The sequence below is a fragment of the Drosophila guanche genome, unplaced genomic scaffold, assembly GCF_900245975.1.
Source record: "Drosophila guanche unplaced genomic scaffold, DGUA_6, whole genome shotgun sequence".
Taxonomy (NCBI): domain Eukaryota; kingdom Metazoa; phylum Arthropoda; class Insecta; order Diptera; family Drosophilidae; genus Drosophila; species Drosophila guanche.
This window is the reverse complement of record NW_022995747.1, coordinates 5,252,180-5,272,655: the sequence shown is the minus strand read 5'-3', so window position 1 is coordinate 5,272,655 and position 20,476 is coordinate 5,252,180. Positions and strand designations below refer to the sequence as shown.

General features: G+C 46.7%; 4 protein-coding genes and 1 long non-coding RNA gene across 5 annotated transcripts; 2 read left to right on the top strand and 3 right to left on the bottom strand.

Moving 5' to 3' along the window:
* Positions 1 to 22: 22 nt before the first annotated feature.
* On the top strand, positions 23 to 3,851 carry LOC117583386 (prolyl 4-hydroxylase subunit alpha-2). Its single transcript, XM_034271671.1, has 11 exons — positions 23 to 216; positions 273 to 575; positions 629 to 822; positions 878 to 1,039; positions 2,028 to 2,121; positions 2,180 to 2,473; positions 2,533 to 2,732; positions 2,791 to 3,332; positions 3,388 to 3,435; positions 3,489 to 3,633; positions 3,703 to 3,851. The coding sequence occupies exons 1-11, from the start codon at positions 47 to 49 to the stop codon at positions 3,738 to 3,740; spliced, it is 2,190 nt and encodes a 729-aa protein (XP_034127562.1). The 5' UTR covers positions 23 to 46; the 3' UTR covers positions 3,741 to 3,851.
* Positions 3,852 to 3,854: 3 nt separating this feature from the next.
* Positions 3,855 to 5,971, top strand: LOC117583387 (prolyl 4-hydroxylase subunit alpha-2). The gene is made up of 7 exons (XM_034271672.1): positions 3,855 to 4,111; positions 4,179 to 4,330; positions 4,387 to 4,537; positions 4,597 to 4,790; positions 4,851 to 5,482; positions 5,539 to 5,707; positions 5,770 to 5,971. Exons 1-7 carry the CDS (start codon positions 3,882 to 3,884, stop codon positions 5,874 to 5,876), a joined length of 1,635 nt encoding a protein of 544 aa, XP_034127563.1. The 5' UTR covers positions 3,855 to 3,881; the 3' UTR covers positions 5,877 to 5,971.
* Positions 5,972 to 6,389: 418 nt separating this feature from the next.
* On the bottom strand, positions 6,390 to 8,362 carry LOC117583101 (prolyl 4-hydroxylase subunit alpha-2-like). The gene is made up of 7 exons (XM_034271280.1): positions 8,151 to 8,362; positions 7,932 to 8,083; positions 7,726 to 7,876; positions 7,473 to 7,666; positions 6,796 to 7,415; positions 6,558 to 6,726; positions 6,390 to 6,502 (listed from the first exon to the last, which is right to left on the bottom strand). The coding sequence occupies exons 1-7, from the start codon at positions 8,345 to 8,347 to the stop codon at positions 6,405 to 6,407; spliced, it is 1,581 nt and encodes a 526-aa protein (XP_034127171.1). The 5' UTR covers positions 8,348 to 8,362; the 3' UTR covers positions 6,390 to 6,404.
* Positions 8,363 to 8,635: 273 nt separating this feature from the next.
* LOC117583096 (prolyl 4-hydroxylase subunit alpha-2-like) lies at positions 8,636 to 10,686 on the bottom strand. The gene is made up of 7 exons (XM_034271276.1): positions 10,459 to 10,686; positions 10,244 to 10,395; positions 10,038 to 10,188; positions 9,785 to 9,978; positions 9,107 to 9,723; positions 8,871 to 9,039; positions 8,636 to 8,817 (listed from the first exon to the last, which is right to left on the bottom strand). Exons 1-7 carry the CDS (start codon positions 10,653 to 10,655, stop codon positions 8,729 to 8,731), a joined length of 1,569 nt encoding a protein of 522 aa, XP_034127167.1. The 5' UTR covers positions 10,656 to 10,686; the 3' UTR covers positions 8,636 to 8,728.
* A 6,291-nt stretch (positions 10,687 to 16,977) lies between these two features.
* LOC117583102 lies at positions 16,978 to 18,389 on the bottom strand. The gene is made up of 3 exons (XR_004573775.1): positions 18,069 to 18,389; positions 17,850 to 18,010; positions 16,978 to 17,796 (listed from the first exon to the last, which is right to left on the bottom strand). It is a non-coding gene; the product is annotated as an uncharacterized LOC117583102 (long non-coding RNA).
* Between the last annotated feature and the right edge of the window lie 2,087 nt (positions 18,390 to 20,476).

Here is a 20,476-nt window from a genome sequence, read left to right as displayed (position 1 = left end):
AAATTTAAGAAGATCATTTGTATAAAGTGCTTTTACCTAGTTGGACATGTTGCTTGTACTATTGTTTTATATCTGCGCATGTTCTGCGGATCAGGAGTATGACTATAGTTCGGCTGTCGATTCCCTGCTGGAACTGATACCGTTACAGCGCTACCATTACGGGAATTTGTCTGCATTTGCGGACAAAGTGGAGGCAAAATTGAGCACACTTCGGCGGTGAGTACTATTGTATGTAGAAAAGTGACAAATAATTCATTAATGGCGCATTGTAGTGCACTCTCCGAGATGCGCCCTGTGCTGCAGGCAGCCGAGACCCAGCAGGAGCTCTTTGTGGGCAATCCGCTGCGCGCTTATTCCCTTCTCAGGCAGCTGCACCACGACTGGCCCAATTGGTTGGATTTTGTGGAGGAACCTGTTGGCGCGGAGGAGATTAAGCACTTTCGCTCGCTGGAGCTGATGCTGCCCAACCAAACGGACATGGCCAATGCAGTTATTGGGCTGGAACAGATCCGGGATATGTATGGGCAGACGGAGCGAGATTTGGCCTCTGGGCTGCTTCATGGAAAGCAGCACAAGTGGGTTACTGCTGTCGAGAAGGGATTCTCGATTGATTATCCCCTTTTTGCAGCATCCAACTGTCAGCCTTGGACTGCTGGAGCCTGGGCAGACACTACTTTCACCGAAAGCGCTATGTGGAGGCGACTGTTTGGCTGGGGCTGACCACGGATCGATTCAATGTCAGTGAGGAGGATGTATACGCCGTTCAGAGCTTCCATCGTGTAGAGTTGTGTCAACTGCAGGCGGCATCCCTGATGCGACAGAGTGGGATTTCATTTTCCTCCTATATTTAGCCATTTCATGAGAATATCTCGCGCAGATCGCAACGAGGACGCCTTGGCTGCCATTAACGCAGCTCTGGAAATTCTCCCTTGGGACATGCGCCTGCAGAGCCTGCGTTCACGGCTGCAGAACCGCTGGCTCGTGCGGCCCCGCCTGGAGTTCGCAGAGGAACCGCGGCCGCCAGCCGACGATGTGCAGCGTGGCTGTCGCGGTCAATATCCATCGAAAACGAGACTACACTGCCGCTACAGTTGGACACCATTCTATGAACGCTTGAAGATGGAAGAGCTAATGCTGGATCCGCACATTGCGCTCTACCATGACGTGGTGTCCGCCAAAGAGAGGACGATGCTGCAGAACTACGGACGTATGAATCTCACGCTGGATGCGCAGAGGCTTCTGGCCAAGCATTGTCCCCTGCCCGAATCCATACCGGTGGTGCAGAGTCTACACAAACGGCTGGAACACATGACTGGCTTGAGCCTAAGCAACTCAGAGGGTTGGCTAATCACCAACTACGGAATTGGAGGTTTCTTTGGGCTGCACAAGGACTACTTTAATGAGGTACTTCCTACACCTTTCTCTTAGAGCTTTGTAGATTTTATTTGAGATTTCATTTTGCAGATCGAAGAGGCATTGAGGGGCGACAATCGCTTGTTCACCATTCAGATCTATGTGAGTCCGAGCAGCAGCCTAAAATGATTCCTTATTCCCCTCTTATATCCTCCCCACAGCTAAGCAACGTGTCCCAAGGCGGCTACACAGTCTTCCCCCATGTGGAGGTGGCCGTGAAGCCACAGGCAGGCGCTGCTTTGGTCTTCTACAATCTGCTGGACTCTTTGGAGGGAGATTTGCGCACCCAGCACTATGCCTGTCCCGTCATCGACGGCGACAAGTGGATAGCCACCAAGTGGCTCTCAGCAAAGGAGCAGCTCGTCAGCAAGAGCAGGAAATGACAGCTGTTTTTTGCATGCATAAACGATGCTCCTTAGGAGCCGTAAATAATTGAATTCTTCGTGCGATAATTACATTCTTCGGGGGATAATTCGCTATGGAGCATGCATAAAGCTGAAGGCTAGTTGTGGCATTTCTTGAAGAACGTTTCCTCATTATGGCTGCCCTACTGTACACGCTGTTGCTTTTGCTCCTGTCTGGCTGCTGCCTCGAGGCTACGCCGGATGAGAAAGTCTTCCAGGGCATGCTCAGCCTCGAGCGGGAATTGCTGCAGAATCTGCGAGACTATGCCTTGAAGCTGAGGGAAAAGATCAGCGTCATCAATGGGTGAGTCTTTCCACATCAATGCTCTCCCTCTTCATGGGATACCCTTTGCTCTTGCCAGCGCTCTGAGGGAGTACCACGAAGAGATCGAGGAGGCCAATGAGGACCCGGAGCTGTATGTATCGAATCCGCTGAATGCCTTCCGGCTGATACGCCACATGCATCAGGATTGGATCAGCTGGCAGGTGTACATGGAGCAGCAGGTAGGCCCCGAGCAAGTGGCCAAGCTGGAGGGCATGCTGCCGCAGCTGCCACAGCACCAGGACTTCCAGGAGGCAGCCCAAACGCTGCACAGCCTCACCGAGTTCTACGGTTACGATCCTTCCATTTTGGTGGCTCAAAAGGAGCTCGACAGGTGGGGGTAAAGGCTGCTTCAACTGCAAAAACTCTCCTTATTCCTTGCTTTCCTTTTAGCCAGCTCTATCTTTCCCCCCTGGACTGCTACCACATGGGTTTGGAGATGTATCAGCAGGAGAACTACCACGAGGCACTCAAGTGGTTTACTGTGGCAGCCGAAAACTTTACCTCGTCGCCCTACAACGATCTCTACAGCGTGCTGGGCGCGTCACGCTCGCAGGTGTATCGTATGCAGGCCAGAACCTACCAGAAACTCAGTGAGTGAAGCTCAAATATCCACAGATCCACGCTACTGAAGTCTTCATTCTCTTGCAGACCGAGAAGAGGTGTACAATGCCTACCAGAATGCCATAATCCTGGATGAGTTCAACGTGCAGCTGCTGCAGGAAATCGGCACCATAGAGCTGCTCAGCCTGCGCGATCCCATGGAGCCCATTTTGGAGCCGGTGACCACGCCCAGTCCCCTGCAGCAGCAGTGCCGGGAAAGCGTTGTCGAGCTGTCCGCTATCTGTGCGCACAATGCGATGGTGTCCGCCTTCCTGTTGCTGGCCCCGCTCCGCTACGAGGAGGTGCTGCTCTCACCCTACATTGTGCTCTACCGGGATGCCGTCTACGAGTCAGAGGTCACACACATCCGAAACGCATTCAATTATTGTCCTCCGGAAGTCAAGTTCTCGATGGATGGTGGAGTCAGCGGCTGCTCTATCCCGGATGAGTACAGTCCGGTGATGCAGCGCCTGCAGGAGCGGGTGCTGGACATGACGGGCTCCTTCAATCTCGCGCACAACTTTCATGTGTTAGAGTATGCACAGACAGAGCCGTTTCGTCTGTTTCAGCTGTTCAAGGAGTCTCCCAGAGTAATTGGATGATCCCCTAGTGTCTCTCCTTTCCTTACTTTTCCTTTTCTTGCAGTTTTCCGGCCTGAACTTTAACGAGATCGAGGGTACAGCCATCGTCTTTGTATGTTTGCTGCCTTCCTGCCGTTCCTCTCTCTGATTTGGCTTTCTTTTCAGCTGAATGATGTGGAGGTGGGCGGCGCCATCACCATACCACACCATCCAATGTTCGTGCAGCCGAGGCAAGGTGACGCCCTGATCTCGTTCCACGACGGCGACTTTGAGCACACCATTTGCCCCCATGTGGTGGGCACTGGATTGGGTATAGTCCTTTCGCAGTCCTCCGCCCGTTGACTTTCTTTCGCTGATCGAGCTTGTTCTCTTTTTGCAGTCATGGTGAAGTTTCTCTACGCGGAAACGGAAGAGTGAGCAAAGCGGTTCTCCCATTACCAATCTCATTTCCACTCGACGTGGTCTGGAGCAGAGTCGCAGCCCAAAGACATTTTACTCTCATGAATAAAGTTTGCCGTCACACCCTAATCTAATTGAAAGCGTAGCAAATGCAACGACATGGAATCATTTATCACATTCAAGACTGCAATGCTGCCAATCGCATCTATGCCTGAGCTCCTGCTGATACTCCTGATCGTCGCGAGTGTTGCTGTTCGCAGTCAGACCGAAAAGGAGTTTTTGGCATTAAAGGAAGAGGAAATTCAGCTGCAGCTGCTGGACAGGGAGCGGATCTCAAACCTCATGGAATATGCTGAAGAGTTGCAGAGCAAAGTGGAAGTGTTGAAACGGTAAGATTGGAGATGGAGGGACAATCCGAAAACTATTATAATTGACTTCGTTTGGGTGTTTCCACAGATTTGCAGAGGCGAAGCGCACACCCCTCCAAGCAGCAAAGGGCAGGGAGGAGGAGTACCTATCGAATCCGTTGCACAGTTTCCGCCTCATTCGCCACATGCACGAGGACTGGCGGCATGTAGAGAAGTTTATGAGGCAGCCAGTGGGGCAAGGTGAGTGCCAGTCTGGCAAAAAAATAATGGAAATATTTACAACTCTTGCCCTGCAGATCAGATTAATTTCTTTAAAGAAAGGGCAAATGAGTTGCCATCAAAAGAGGATGCAGATGATGCCACGGAGGCCATTTATCGTATTATTCGCACCTATGATGTGCCGCCAGAGGAGCTCGTCCAAGGGCTAATCGATGGCGTGCGGTACAAGTAGGTCTACAGATGGATAACTCATTTGCTTCCATTCAAGTGCCAAATTCTTCCAACAGTGGCAGCATTTCAGCCATCGACTGCTTCTCTTTGGGAACGCTGCACTTTGAGTGGGGAAAGTACGAAAAAGCAGTCGACTGGCTAAACCACAGCTTGACTCTGTTGAAACCCGAGTATAATTCGGTGTACAATGTGCTGGGATTTACCTCAAGCGAGGTCCACATGCTCCTGGCTCGTTGCTACGTGGAGATGGGTGAGGGATCATGGCATCACTCATTACTCTTCTGAGAATCTATTCTTCATTCATTTTCAGACCAGGAAGAAGACGCTCGAAGCACACTGTTGTCCCACCCAACTCTGTCTCAGCATTCGGAGCGTCTGCTCACACTCTACAACAACACCAGACACGTTCCAGTTTCGGCTGACTTGCAGCCTTTGCTGCCCGATAAGTTCAATCAGATTTGTCGCTCCTCCCATCAGAATAAACCCTCCCGCCTGCACTGCCGCTACAATGGCACAACCTCTCCCTTCCTGCGACTGGCGCCCCTTCGGATGGAGGAACTGTCGCTGGATCCTTACATCGTGGTCTACCATAATGTTCTCACCGACGCCGAAATAGCTAAAGTGGAGCAAATTGCAGAGCCATTACTGGAGCACAGTAGCGTTTACGTAGCGGAAATCAAGAAGGCGATCAAAAGCAAAGTTCGCACTGCACTGGGTGCCTGGATACCCGACTCTGATATGGACGCCTCGGGCTGGACTGTGGTGCAGGGACTCCACAGACGAATACGCGATATAACCGGACTGAACATCAATGAGCAGCAGCACATGCAGATTATCAAATACGGCTACGGGGGACACTACGATCCCCACTTCGACTACTTTAATGCCACCGTTAAGAACACGCTGGCAAGCGGCGACCGCATGGTCACTGTCCTCTTCTATGTGAGTCGGCTTAAAGCTCTGACTCACCTGAAGGATTAACTATTTATCTCCCATAGCTTAACGATGCGAGGCACGGTGGCTCCACCGTCTTTACCCATCTAAAGCTGAAGGTCCCCTCGGAGCGTGGCAAAGTCCTTTTCTGGTACAACATGCGTGGGGAGTCGCACGAACTGGACACTCAAACTGTTCATGGTGCTTGCCCCGTCATCCATGGCACCAAATCGGGTGAGCATTTCCATTCGTATTTATTCAGCTATCATCTATCCTATCCCTTTTGCTACTTACAGTCATGTCCTGCTGGATACACGAGTTGGATCAAATGTTTATCCAGCCCACCTATCGTCGCAATAATAGAACATTATTTCATAAGATGGTTGAGCATCAGCAAGGTTGATTCAAGGGTTTACCCAAAGGGGATATTTAATAACATTTACGTTGCATTGACAATGTTTTTAATACATAAATACATACATATGTTGCGGAAATTATAACTTTTTGCCTGAAAAATATGATAAAATTAGGAATTTAAAAACAATTTTTTGTTGTAATGTTTCTTGCTTTCAAAAATGTAAACGAATAACGAAATATCTCTGTACTCTGACTTCAAAGGTATTTGTATGCCTTTTAATTTAATCAAAATATGTTGCTGGGCGGGCTTGAGCCTATTGGAATGATAATAATGCATATGCAGAACGTAGAACTGTTTGTAGTATTTAATTAATATATTATTAATATAAATTAAAAAAATAGAGCCAATCTTTCTTCCGCAACTGTTCCAATTTATTACCGCATGAAAACATATTTGCAATATGGAAAATGTAACTTTAATTCAGGCAAAAGCTGACATTTCTGAAAATTATGATTTGATTCTGCGAATTTTACATTCATATAATAAAAATGTATGCAAAATTGCACTCTCTTTCTAGCCTTCTGTGGGTGAATATGGAAATACTCTCCCACCTGGGCGATAGGTGGGCTGTATGAACATTTGATCAAACTCGTGTATCCAGCAGGACAGGACTTCAAAAAGAGAGAATCAAATTTTAGCTGAACGAGTACAAAGGGAAATACTCACCCGTTTTGGTGCCATCGATGACGGGGCAAGCACCATGAATGGTTCGAGTGTCCAAATCGTGCGTCTCCCCACGCATGTTGTACCAGAAGAGGACTTTGCCACGCTCCGCTGGAACCTTCAGCTTTAGATGGGTAAAGATGGTGGAGCCGCCGTGCCGCGCATCGCTGAGCTTTAAGGAGGAGATAAAGAAAGAAAGAATTAATTGATGTTAAAAGGGATCTGGAAACTGTACACTCACATAGAAGAGGACAGTGGCCATGCGGTCACCCTGGGTGATCGGAAAGGAGCCATTAATGAAGTCAAAATGGCGATCGTAGTGGCCACCGAAACCGTATTTTATCAGCTGCAAGAACTGATGACTGTTCATGATCAGTCCGGTCATGTCGCGTATGCGCCTGAAGATACGATGTAGCACTGGCCAGCCGGAAGCGTCCATTTTATCGTCGGGCATCCAAGCGCCCAGTGCGGTGCGCACTTTGTAATTCTGATTCGTGTTCTTCTTGCCCAAACCAGCGCGGATCAGTAGCGGCTCTCCAATGCGTTTAATTTCCGCTATTTCCGCATCGGAGAGGACATTGTGGTAGACCACGATGTAAGGATCCAGCGACAGCTCCTCCATCCGCAGGGGCGCCAGTCGCAGGAAGGGAGAGCTTGTGGCATTGTAGCGACAGTGCAGGCGGGAGGGTTTATTCTGATGGGAGGAGCGGCAGATCTGATTGAATTCCTCGGGTAGAGCGCGCTGCAAATCCTCCGAGAGTTTTGCGTGTTTCTTATTTGTGAAGAGGCTAAGTAGAGGCTCCGAATGCTCCGCCAGATCGGGGTGGGACATCAGTGTGCGTCGAGCGTACTCCTCCTGATCTGAAAATTTGTGAGAGAGATCTTCAGCAAAGGGAATGTCGGATCAAGTCCACTCACCCATCTCCATGAAGCAGCGGGCCAGTAGCAGGAATACTTCGCTCGAGGCAAATCCCAACACGTTGTACATCGAATGGTACTCGGGTTCTACCAGATCCAAGCAGAAGGATAGAAACTGTGCGGCCTTGTCGTATTCACCCCACTGGAAGTGCAACGCTCCAAGAGAGTAGAAGTCGATGGCTGAAATGCTGCCACTGTTGGAGGAATATTGAATATCAAAGGATGTGTTAGATTAATCAATCGGGAGACCTACTTGTACCGCACGCCATCGATTAGCCCATGGACGAGATCCTCTCCCCGCACATCATAGGTGCGAATTATCCGATAAAAGGCCTCCGTGGCCTCCTCAGCATCCTCTTTTAATGGAAATTCCTTTGCCTTTCCTTTGATAAATTTAATTTGATCTGGAGGGAACGCGTTGCGATTATTTCCAATGTTCTTTGACCGGCCTGCACTTACTTTTCCCCACAGGTTGCCTCATAAACTTCTCTACATGCCGCCAGTCCTCGTGCATGTGGCGAATGAGTCGGAAACTGTGCAGCGGATTCGATAGGTACTCCTCCTCCCTGCCCTTTGCCTCCTCGAGTGGTGTCCGAAACATCTCTGCAAATCTGTAGGAACACCCAAACTGGTTCAATTAGAAGAGTTTCCTGGGTGTCCCTCCATCTCCAATCTCACCGCTGCAACACTTCGATTTTGCTCTGCAACTCCTCAATATATTCCTCGAGGTTTGAGTTCAGCTCCCTGTCCAGCAGCAACAGTTCCATTCGATGCGCCTTTGAGGCTATAAACTCTTTAGATGGAGGAGAGTTCGTGTCGGGCTGACTCTGAACAACTGTAAGGGCGAGAATCAGGAGGCTCAGAAAAGACAACATGCTGATGCGAGCATGGAATACAGAAAGTAGCTTTATTTATTTATCTATCGGTGTCGTAATTTGTGTATTCAAGTGTCAAAAGCTTAAGCTTTGAGTGGAAATGCTAACATGTAAAGTAGAGTTGTGAGTCTAAAAGAAGAGCTCTAAAGATTGTCATTGTCAAATTGCCCATAAGGACCCATGAACAAGGAAGACGAAGAACTCAACCCAGCGCAGGGGATCAAAGTGGAGAGCTGTGAGCTGCTCCACCTCGACATCATTCTTCTCCAGAGGTTGAGAAATATAAAATCAGTTTCTTGTTTTTAATTTTACTAATTTGAATACGAAGTTTGCCTTCTTTATGTCCGATAAATGATTATTTTAATGATCTCCTTTCAGTGCTTATTCATGCAAGAAGAATTTTCTATTGCCTCGGCGATAGGTGGGCTGGATAAACATTTGATCAAACTCGTGTATCCAGCGGGAGAGGACTGTAACAAAGGGGATAGATGTTAGCTGAATAAATACAAAGGGAGATACTCACTTGTTTTGGTGCCATATATGACGGGGCATGCACCATGAAGAGTTTGTTCGTCCAGATCGTGCGTCTCCCCACGCATATTGTACCAGAAGAGGACTTTGCCACGCTCCGAGGGGACCTTGAGCTGTGGACTGGTAAATACAGTGGAGCCACCGTGCCTCGCATCGTTCAACTTCGGAAGATAAATTGAGAATCCTTCGGTTAGTCAGAGCCAGAAATGGAGCTGGAAACCGACTCACATAGAAGAGGACGGTGGCCATGCTGTCGCCGTAGTATTTGATGGTCGGAAAAGAATCGTTGAAGTAATCGTCGTGGATATCGTAGTGGCCACCGAATCCGTATTTTATCATCTGCATGGGCAGCTTTCGATTGAGTTTCAGTCCGGTCATATCGTGTATGCGAATGTTGATACGATTGAGCACCGGCCAGTGATAGTGTTCTTCGGGTATCCAGGCTCCCAGGGCAGTGCGCTTCTTGCTGCTGGTGAAGCTCTTTCCATCGTATACCTCACTGGGCTCCAGCAGAGGCTCTGCATCGCGTTCCACTTTCGCTATCTCCTCCTCGGAGAGGACATTGTGGTAGACCACGATGTAAGGATCCAGCGACAGTTCCTCCATCTGCAGGGGCGCCAGTCGCAGGAAGGGCGTCGTTGTGGCATTGTAGCGACAGTGCAGGCGGGAGGGTTTATTCTGATGGGAGGAGCGACACATCTGATTGAATTCCTCATACAGAGCGGGCTGCAAGTCCCGCGAAACTTTGACGTGCCTCTTGCGTTTGTAGAGGCCTAGAAGATCCTCCGAACGTTTCGCTAGATTGGGCAGGGCCATCAGTGTAGTTCGAGCGTCCTCTTCCCGATCTGAAAAGAGATCGAGAGAGATAGATCTTCAGCGGGCGCATGTCGCATCATAGCTACTTACCCAACTGCACGAAACAGCGAGCGAGGAGACTGAGGACCTCGCTGGAGTTGAATTTTAGGACTTCGTAGACCGTATTATATTCTGGTTCTACCAAATCGAAGCTGTAAGATAGCCAGGCGACTGCTGCGCTGTACTCCCCATATTGGAAGAGCAGATTTCCAATAGAGAAGCAATCGATGGCCGAAATGCTACCACTATATGCGGAATATTGAATATAAACGAATGAATTTGTGTTATCCATTGGGAGACCTACTTGTACTGCACGCCATCGATTAACCCCTGGACGAGATCCTTTGGCGGCACATCATAGGTGAGGATAATCCGATATATGGCCTCCGTGGCATCATCAGCATCCTCTTTTGATGGAAATCCCCTTGCCTTTTCTTTGATGAAATTAATCTGATCTGCAGGGAAAGTGTTGTAAATATTTCCACTATTCTTTGCCGGACTTGCACTCACTTTTCCCCACACGCCGCCTCATAAACTTCTCTACATGCCGCCAGTCCTCGTGCATGTGGCGAATGAGTCGGAAAATGTGCAGCGGATTCGATAGATACTCCTCCTCCCTGCCCTTTGCCTCCTCGAGTGGTGTCCGAATCATCTCTGCAAATCTGTAGGAACACCCAAACTGGTTCAATTAGAAGAGTTTCCTGGGTGTCCCTCCATCTCCTCACCGCTGCAACACTTTGATTTTGTTCTGCAACTCTTCAATATATTCCATGAGGTTTGAGATGAGCTTCCGATCCAGTAGCAGCAGCTCCATTCGATCCTCCTTTGAGGTCAAAAAATCCCTGAGTGGATGGAAGTTCCTTTTGGGCTGACTCTGAGCAGCAGCACTTGCGAGGATCAGAAGGATCAGGCATAGAATCATCTTCACCTGGATATATGGAACCGAGTATATTACAGTAAGTACTAGAATGACCCAAGTCTCAAGTGGGACTGTTTTTTATTCATTTTATGCCAGTGAGTCTTGGCGGTGGCGGCTGATATGTGCGATTGCAGCTGGCGATCGGTGTCGGCTTTCGTATGGAGAACGCACCTGATTTAGGTACTGTTCAGCCCAGGCCCTTGGGTTTTGCATTGCACTTAAACCGCTTTGAAGTTCTGTTATTTATGCCACAAAAAAGAAAATGCTTGCCCATAGTGCAGTCGAGTTGAAAATATGTTTATGCCATTTCTGTAGGTAATACTAGTCAGGGCTGCGAATTTTGAGGGCTTATCAAGGTCTGCGGTTGCAGCTTTCCAGCTTTAAAACTTTTTCAACTACAACTTTTTATACCCGGTACTCAAAGAGTAAATAGTAGAGGTTCTGGGTAGATACAAATTTGACAGGCAGATCTGACCTCTTAAACTGAATACATTCTTGCCTAGCAAAACAATGTTTTTTAGGCATTTTTATACCCGGTACTCGAAGAGTAAATAGGGTATATTGTATTTGTGCGAATAAAGGTTGTATGTAACGCACAGAAGGAAGCGTTTCCAACCCCATAATATTCTTGATCAGCATCAATAGCCGAGTCGATAGAGCCATGTCTGTCTGTCCGTCTGTCAGTCTGTCCGTCTTGTTTGTCGGCTAGTTCTCAGAGACTATAAGAGCTATAGCCACCAAATTTTGCATCCAGACTGCTATATGCTCACACTTAAACGAGTGTATTTCAAAAATGAGCCACGCCCCCTTCCGCCCCCGCCAAATAGCGAAAACCCCCCAAATCTACAGTTTTGAAGATACAAGAAAACTAAAAACGCCATTCCGTAGGAAATGGCCATATCTATCAGATCACCGAATTGGGATTCGATCGCATCATTATTATAGCCACAATGGAGAAATTAATTTCCAGTGGCTAAACCCACCCTGTCCCGCAGCTTTTGTTGCTCTTTTTACATTCTCTCTCTCTCCCCCTGGCGTTGACTCTTCCGACTTTTAACCAAGACTCGGTTTTTAACGCTCTGTATTAGAAAAAGAGTGACCATCAAAGTTTCGTACAAGAAATTTTCATAAATGAAACCTAGCGGTCATTATTGCACAGAATGTGCAGACCATTGGACCATCAAAGTTGCGTACTAGAAAGTTTCATAGATGGCGCCACTTTCGAAAAATTTGCCGTGAAACCTATCGGTCCAAGAATGTACCAATTTTATTGCTGTTTTAAATATCTCATAAATTGGAAAATATTAGCTGATCCAATTTGTTTGATGCATTTTATTTAGTAGGCTTTTACTAAGTGTTCTGTAATGTGAACGATATCTAGAGGTTGGCGATGTCTTCTACATCTAGATGTAGTCCTGAGTGCCGGGTATAAAAGTTGTGACGCGTAAGAAGCGTCTCACACGTCCCTTCTCGTTTCAAATATTTACTTATGTATGTATGTACATACGTATGTATGTAGATGTCTAGGTCAAAGTCAAAGATTTCCAAGCGAAAGCAAAGCCAATAAGACACACACACACATTGCAAAACAAGAGACGCTCCTAAATGATCTCAGCGCAGGTGTACTAAATGCCAAAGTGTCCCCGCTCTTTAACCTGTCAACGATAGTGCTCTCTTAGCGTAAAAACACATTGCAAAAGCAAAGATTCTGCCGCTCTTAAGCTTACGCCCCTCTTCAGGTAATTGCACTAACAGCACAAGCAGTAGAAAGAGAAGTAACAACTCTTCTATGATGCTGATATCATCCCATACTCCTCTGACCTTCTAAAAAGAAACAAAAGACACAGACACACACAATGCAACAGCAAAGCCGCTCTTAATTGCTCTCCCTGATTGCAGTTCGTTCACCTTCAAATAACTTTGCGTGGGAAGAGAGCTTAAGTCAAAAGAGAGAGCATCAGAAAGAGAGAATCTAAACCAAGCCACCCACGCACGTTTAGACACAGGAGAGGAACTCCCTGACCGTTTAGACACAGGAGAGGAATTCCCTCACAAAGAAATCCTCAACCGGCGCGGCTCGTGCTTTTTAATGTTTTTACTTTAACTTTTTGAAAAGTGTTAAAAAATAGTGGAAAAGTTCGGAAAATTGTGAAAGAACCCGTGTGATAAGTGTGGAAAAGTAAAATCTGCCGGAAAAGTGATAAAATGTGTTGAAAAGAGCAGTAAAAGTAAAGAAAATTTCTGAAAAATGCAGGAATAGCTCAAATCCATGAGGGCGGAGAGCCAAAAGTTAAGGCACAAGTGAAAAAATAATCACAGCAATAGTTCCTCCAATGTTTTTTCAATGTAAAAGTAGGCCCGAAAAATGGCAATTTCGTCGCAGTTTTCGCGGAGCCTCCCCCACCCTCTTTTCTTGTAGTGCAAATTCCAGTGGGAGGAAGACGAGGTAAAATAACGGAATCATGCATGGCATGATTTGTGATTGCGTTTTTTTTTGTGAGAGTGAGAGAGCCTGCATTGGGTGAAAATTGAGTGAAGTGTTAGAGTGAGATGGCTAAAGAAAGAGCGGAAAAAGAATCTCACTCAGTGATGGTGAAAGTGAAAGTGTCGATGGTCATTATGATGGCAAGGGGTGCCAGGCGGATACGGCAAAAGTGAGTGAAGTGTTAGAGTGAGCCCAAACTAAAAACAGTTCAATGTGCCGCAAGACTAAAGAAAGAGCGGAAAATAAGAATCTCACTCAGTGATAGTGAAAGTGAGTGTCGATGGTCATTATGACGGCAAGGGGTGCCAGGCGGATACGGCAAAAGTGAGTTTTACTAAAAGCGAGTGAAAGTGCGCGAGTGAAAAAAAAAGTCCGAATTGACCTCAAAAACAAAACAAAAGGCGGAAAGTAAGAGTGACAAAAACAATAAATGTATGACATGTACCGCAAGAACCTTAAATATAACGGAAATATGTATGCACATACAATGACATTTGTATCCGTTTCTCTTTGATTTGGAACTATAGAAAAGAAGATAAAAAAAGAGAGAATATCCCAGCAGCAAAGTTGAGTAAAATTGAAGGTGAGTTTATATCCTCTCTCTTTTATATAATATTATCTTTTTTATCTCTTTTGTATACTATTGTTCTATTGTTTTATTTTTCATTTGAGTTGACATTAATCAACTTTGCAATTAATTCTACACTATTATGAAGTTTTCTTTCTACTTTTGGCATTACTTCCAGATGAAATTGTTAAAATTTGATTATATTTATCATTTGATGAATTTTTTTCGATTCTGTATTAAATATGTACATATGTCAATATTTCAATTAAAAATGTATCAATTTCCCTTTTCTCCACTGCAACAGTGCAAAAGTCAGGAACATTCGAAGAACAAGATTGCTTACTCATCTGTAGCCTTCCTCTGTGGAGTGGAGTGTGGGATTCTTCTTGCATTGACCTTCAATTCGCTTTCTTCTCTGGCACTGGCTCTGGCGCTGGCCCTGGCGCACTCGGCTCATTGCACCATTAAGTGGCAATTAAATTCAATTAGCCGCAATACTCTCCGGTACGTTCCAATATCGGGCATCCCTCTGCTCCCCATTTATCTCGCATGGCTGTCCCTGAATCCTCCTTCTCCTTCTCATCCTTTCTGTTGGATTCCTCTGCAACTTTTGCACTTCGATTTCGATTGGTGCTGCTAATAATTTCTCAGATTTATCGTCTTCCTATTCTCCCCGCTACTTCCTGTTTGTTTGGCGAAACTTTTTCGCTGGCTTTTCTTGGCTTTGCCGTCTTGGCTTTCAATTAAGATTGATGGCGTGCACTTTTCCCTGTGCTTTCCTTTTCCCACACTCTAAGCAGGCAACGTCCGCAATGTAGTGCGAGTGGCTGGAATGCATTTGTCTTGATTTCACCTTTTGAGCCAACAGACTCATACAGATACAGCTACAGATTGGAGAAGTCCTATTCATCTCGCAGACAACATATGTCTGCACCAAGTCCCTGTCTCTCCCTCTTTCTGGTTGTTGGCCAAAAGGTAACAGCGGCAATTTATCAAAATTTACACACACAAAGAGGCTGAGGCGGCTGAAGCGGAGGCTGAGTGATGGGGCAGAGGCAGGACATGCAGCAGAAATGTGGTCACAATTGGCATATGCGTGTGCGTCTGTGCATTTGTGAGTGTGTGTGTGTGTGTGTGTGTGTGTGTGTTGCTAGGTGGAGTCTCCCCTCTCTTCCACTCTCTGTACTTGACTTAAATTGCTTTTTTCAATGCCAACGGCTGCTGCTGTTGCTCTTGCTGCTGCTGTTGTCCTCCTGTCACATGCGGAGCCAAATGTCATTTCAGCAAAATCCCTCAAGTCGTTCGTCTGCCCTTGTCTGTCGTGTCTGAGTATCTGTGTATTGTGTGTGTGTGTGTGCGTAAGAAAACATTGTGCAAAATACAGAAACATTTTTCTGCGGCTGCTTAAATTGCATTGGGAAATAGGTTGGGGATCTACTGCCACTCTGCCACTGCCACACCAAGACAATGAACAGTTGTTGCCACTGCCGACTCTGGAGTGTGTGTGGCTGCTGAAAGGTGCATTTGTTTTGGGGCCACAGAGATAGGTCTTCCATCTGGGTATTTTCCCCCTTCAAGACTTTGTCAACTCTGATTCTGATGCTCTGAAATTGTTCTAATTGGGCGAATCTTTTCTCTATAAAGTGTGGAGTACTCTCCGGCTAAACCCATCAACCTTATCCCACAATCTCTTTATCCTGGATCCATCCTGTTGCTCCTTCTAATAAAATTAAAATGCCAACCATTTTCACTCTAAGAAAGTTCCTGAAATGTGATAGCTCCAGCGCTCCCCGCCTCCGCTTACTGTTAAAAAATTAGCAACAATTTTTCAGCATCGCATCAAGATGTGCCCTGCCCCACTGTCAACCGCATCGTGAGGCAAAGCCACCCTCAACTCTGTGGCACTTATCAAGAAGCTGACTTACTTTGTGCTACACCTTGTGGCTCTACCCATTCCCATTCCCCCCTCCCCCGCCCCGCTTCTTTCTTCCAGCCACACGCACTTTGTCATCTGCTTGGGCCCCGCCTGGCTCTGGTTCTGTCTCCGGTTGCGACTCCAGCCTGCTCCTTCCTTCGCGGTAATTTGATATGCCGTCGTGGCTTACATTTTTTATCCACCATTACCGCAAAACGATTTACTTCCGCGTCGCAATTTGCTTTAAATTTTTATTTAAACAACAATTTGTTCAGATTTCGAGCAGATTGAGATTCCCGCTGAAAGATGTGCCACAGAGATCTAGATTGAGAGAGATTCCATTTGATTGTGTGGCAGTAGCAACGGGGCAATGCCATCCATATTGTCAACTCATTGATGCACCTTCAGCCACAGGGCCTGCCAAGGATGTGGCTGCAACGGACACTCGACAAATTAATTTGCTGCACACTCCTGCACGCAGCTGCCTCGAATTGTTGGGTACTTGCTCCTTGATGGCACTGTCCTTGATGCTTGCTCAGCACTTGGTGGAGAGTTTAGAGCGAGGATATCCTGTGTTTGTCGAGGCGTATGCGACAGATTGTATTTTTCTATAGAAGATTCCAAGTTTAACTGAGAAATGTACTCTAGAATTTCTTCATTTTTGTATAAATGAGCAAAAGTAAATTCCAAAGAGTTCAATTATTACAGGGTATCAATTACTTCCATTTCAATAATAATTTAATAATACTTTCCCCCATTAGACGCTTTCTTTTTCTTATTTTTTCTGTTATTATTTTTCTTATTCTTGAGCTAAAATTGGTTTCGTGTTCATTTTCGTTTGCGCGTTTTTCCCTCCTCTCTCTCCCTATCTCTCGCTGGTCCAGCTCCAGGGCGCGATTTAGTCCAGAAATTCCCCCATGCCTGCTGGCCCACTCGATTGTTTTTCCTGCACTTTTTTGTGCGGTTTTTAATTTGATTTCTTGCACCTTTCCTAATTGGCAATTGGAGTCGCTTGGATGTCGCTGACAGCAGCAGACGAATTTTCCTCTGGCCCCAACAAATTTAAAAGCTTTAAAATATCCTGGACTGAGGAGGCATGGGTGGCTGGTCCGACTCCTGGCGTTAATGGCTCTTTTATGGCCGCCACTGTGTGCTGCTGAGGCTGCTGTGGCAGCTGCAAATATTTTGCCACTCCGTAGCAGTGCGATGTTTGGGGGATTGAGGGAGCTATGGGTGGGGTCTTGTTTCGGCAAAAATCTAATCTATGCAAGCCCCGCCACATGTCCGCACCGCTACCCGCTACCCGCTACCCGCTCGACGCTCTCCGCTTCACGCAGTGTGGCAACTATTTTTTTGCCGCTTGCAACGTTTTTTTCCGGCTACTGCTGTTGCTGTTGGGGAAGCTTAACAGTTAATTGCCCCTTGAAGAATACCGCTCCACAGACAGCGACACAGCTACGGGAGTTCCTATGGATCCACAGATACGGAGTTCAGAGTCCGCACCACGGACACACGTGGACACCAAAGCACCGCACCGCCCTGGACAATGGTTCTCCATTTGCCCCTGTCCTGTGTCCTGTGTCCTCGTCCTCGTATCCGTGGCCGTATCCGTGTCCGTGCGTGTGTTTTAATCGGTTTGACTTTGCTGCCTGACCTGACTGCTGGGAGGTGGGACGCAGTGTGGCATGCAACAACAAGGACCAACAAGCAGTGTTGCCGTGTCAGGGCCCTGCAGCAGATTGAATCCTAATCGAGAGGATTTGACTTTGGTTACGTTGCGTAAACACGCAACAACCGGCACATACCCCGACAGGAATTCCCATGCCCCTTGCTCAGGATTACAGTGAAGACTGCTTGGAATGAAAAGAAACGAATGAAAGCGGGTTCTCTTGCTCTTTCCTCTGATATTAAACACATAATTAAATGCTTTCTTTCTCCTCCGACAGAATACATTCCTTGGACCGTGGAACAAACAGTTGGCGAAGATTTTTAGATAACTTTAATCTGCAGTTTGATCCTCGCCATGGGGTTCGTTTTTCATGTTTCTCATCCTATTCGCTGATCCTTTGCTAGTTATTTTGGAAGGCAGCCGTGACCTGCCTCAAGCCGTAGTCGATTATTAACTGGTGCTTACAGCAGTCAACACACGACAAGTCTTTGAATTTGTGTTTGGTTCCTAAATGGTCGAAAATGAATAAAACCGAACATCAATCGCCCCTCTGCTCTCACCTCAAAATCAGAAATAATTCCTTCCTGCTAGTGACGATGCAGTTTGTCCCCTTCTAGTGCAGGCTTTTCTTCTGGTGTAAAAAGGTTCTTGGGTAAAAAAATAAGCAATGTTTCCAAGATAGAACTTGGATGGATTCCATGGGCATTGCCTTGAGGTTTACCTTGAAGAAAAGTGTGCTTGCATAAGCATGTGAAAGAGCAATCATTATCTATACATACCAAAGGAATGCGTGGATGCTATGGGGATAGAACAGGCTCTATTCATACTCTCAAGATGCCAATTCGACGGTGTCCCCCCAGAATCAATAGCAACGGATCAGCCAACAGGACGACACCCACAAAGAGCCAACCCAAAGCTTTGGTGCGACTGCAGACTGTTTTCGACAAACCACAATGATCGTGCCGCAAGAATCGAATGAACAAAACGTAAGTAGTGGCAGTTATCGAACGCGGACGGATCCTTTGCTTTGTTTCAGAGTTAGCTTTACAATGGTACATCGTACAAACAAAGAAAACAAAAATAGAAAACTTAAAAATTGATTTGTGTAAACATTTTTGATATTTTTTTTTCGAATTTTAATGTTTGATGTTGCTCTATCGAGGCGTTTCTAGTAACTGAACATTTTTTTCCAGAGCACCCCAGGCTAAGCTGAGATATTTTCGGATTTAAGGGGTGTGTTAAGCCTACTTTGATCCTTAAATCGGTGAAGTGAAGAGGGATATAAGTCGTGTGGGGTTAACTCGAATGATTTCTGACCAATTTGAAATAACTTTTCGTAACCTATGATATGCATTCAGAGTGATAGCCAGTGGAGCACATTCCCAGCCACCACTGTAGTGCCCTTCCGAGTGCAGTTTATTGTGGCAGACTCGTTGTTGTGGCACAGGCAGGCAGGCAGCTGTTGTTTGCTTGTCCTTGGGGCAATTCGGTGGGCTGTTGTCTGTTGTCTGTTTAAAGGCGGGTGCAGGAAGGCAATTTGTATGTGCGTGTGCCCCTTTAGGTGAGCAGCCAATGGGGCATGTGTGGATTGAAGGTCTGCAACTGCCTTGGCTGTGGCTCCCTTGTGCTGCAGCTTGCGGTTGCGCTTAGCCATTTCCTGCTGCTGCCACTCCCACTCCCACTCCAGGCCGTGGCTTTAAATGCGCTTTTAATCGCTGCGAGGTTCGGGGGTTCTCTGGGTTTTCTAGGTTCTCCAGCCCGAAAGTTGCATCAATATTGAAATTGAACTGCGCCCAACGTGTGTCCTGTGCGAGGAGCAGAGCAGCTGTTGACAGGAAGCACAAAATCAGCGTTCACAGAGAGAGCGAAAGAGAGAGTAGACAGAGATGGTTATAACTTTTTGACAGTTTTAAGTTTGAGCGAAACTCCTCGACTGACTCTCGTGTGTTTGTCCCCCTGTGTGTGTTGTTTGGCAACTTGTGACACAAAGGCGCCATCCTCCATCCACTCTTCATCTGTTCCTGTCTCCCACTGTCTGCGCAGCCCGTTCTTCCCGTTCTTGGGGGGCATGCAACAATGCGCTGACTTGACTTGTCTTACTACTGTCTGTTGTCCTGCCTCCTCTTTTCCTGCCGCTCCCTGCGACCTTCACACACACTCGAGGAAAACTTAAACATCACGTAAGCATCCATTTCCCCTGCCACTTTCTCTTCTTCTGTGTGGCAGGCGTCTTCCTCTTCTCGCTGTGTTCTGAGGGCATCCCCGATTTGTACATACATCAAAAATTGTATTATTTCTTACAATTTTTGCTTAAATTTTGCTTTTACTTTTCGTCCTGCTGCTGCTCCTGCTGCTGCTCCTTCTGCTGCTGAAAAGGTCAGACATTGTCAGTTAAGTGTCCATGTCCATGTCCATGTCCATGTCCAAGTCTCAGTCGAAGAGTTGAGAGTCTGGCGTCCAGTGTCCAGAAAACTCTTGTCCAAAATTTCGAGTGCTTTTCACAATTTTTTAGTGCTCCCTGCTCCGCCTTCCCTTGCCTTCCCTTGCCACTGTTTTGGCCTGTCTTTTGGCCCTTATTGAACGCCTTTCGGTTAGGTGTCAATGTGTGCAGAAGCTGAAGGAGCAGCAGCAGCAGCAGCAGTAAAAGTATGGCAAAGGCAAATGGTATTGGAAAACTTTGCCATGCCAGTAAATGGATATTACAATTCAGATTCAGATTCTTGTGGCCGGGAAAGGGAGCCAGAGTAGTGGGAAAGTGCGGCCAAAGGGATGAGGCAGACCACAGAGGAGTTGGTCCTACATGCCATACGATTATTTCTATGATTGGATGGGAGTGTAAATGTTCCAGGGAAGCTGGAAGAGGAGAACGAAGGAGGCATTAAATGGATGGCCTATTCAGACACAAAAAACAAATGATTATCAAATGAAATAAAGAGAAAAGAGTAAATTTGGCAATTAAAGATGATGGCCTCTAAGGCAATGGTGTCCTCTGCTCTCTCATTTCTCACACCCTAGATATAGATAGATGTGGCATCTCCTTCCGTTTTCCCCATTCGAATCGAATTGGAACGCAAAACGAATTCACTCGCACACCGTGACATAAATCACAAAATCAACAACTAACACAAAACGGTATAAAAAATACAGATTTTGATTTATTGGCTCCCCCCCCCCCCAACCGACACCA

What these genes read in the sequence shown, in the direction of transcription:
- LOC117583386 (XM_034271671.1), top strand. Translation starts at nt 47, where the DNA reads ATGTTGCTTGTACTATTGTTTTATATCTGCGCATGTTCTGCGGATCAG. An exon ending in CAGAACCTACCAGAAACTCA is followed by an intron (nt 2,733 to 2,790) that starts GTGAGTGAAGCT and finishes ATTCTCTTGCAG; the next exon opens with ACCGAGAAGAGGTGTACAAT. An exon ending in TGTTCAAGGAGTCTCCCAGA is followed by an intron (nt 3,333 to 3,387) that starts GTAATTGGATGA and finishes CTTTTCTTGCAG; the next exon opens with TTTTCCGGCCTGAACTTTAA.
- LOC117583387 (XM_034271672.1), top strand. Translation starts at nt 3,882, where the DNA reads ATGGAATCATTTATCACATTCAAGACTGCAATGCTGCCAATCGCATCT. An exon ending in ATCGATGGCGTGCGGTACAA is followed by an intron (nt 4,538 to 4,596) that starts GTAGGTCTACAG and finishes TTCTTCCAACAG; the next exon opens with TGGCAGCATTTCAGCCATCG. An exon ending in CATCCATGGCACCAAATCGG is followed by an intron (nt 5,708 to 5,769) that starts GTGAGCATTTCC and finishes TGCTACTTACAG; the next exon opens with TCATGTCCTGCTGGATACAC.
- LOC117583101 (XM_034271280.1), bottom strand. Translation starts at nt 8,347, where the DNA reads ATGTTGTCTTTTCTGAGCCTCCTGATTCTCGCCCTTACAGTTGTTCAG. An exon ending in GAGGCAACCTGTGGGGAAAA is followed by an intron (nt 7,877 to 7,931) that starts GTAAGTGCAGGC and finishes CGTTCCCTCCAG; the next exon opens with ATCAAATTAAATTTATCAAA. An exon ending in TGGCCACTGTCCTCTTCTAT is followed by an intron (nt 6,727 to 6,795) that starts GTGAGTGTACAG and finishes TCCTCCTTAAAG; the next exon opens with CTCAGCGATGCGCGGCACGG.
- LOC117583096 (XM_034271276.1), bottom strand. Translation starts at nt 10,655, where the DNA reads ATGATTCTATGCCTGATCCTTCTGATCCTCGCAAGTGCTGCTGCTCAG. An exon ending in TCGCTGTTTCGTGCAGTTGG is followed by an intron (nt 9,724 to 9,784) that starts GTAAGTAGCTAT and finishes ATCTCTTTTCAG; the next exon opens with ATCGGGAAGAGGACGCTCGA. An exon ending in TGGCCACCGTCCTCTTCTAT is followed by an intron (nt 9,040 to 9,106) that starts GTGAGTCGGTTT and finishes TATCTTCCGAAG; the next exon opens with TTGAACGATGCGAGGCACGG.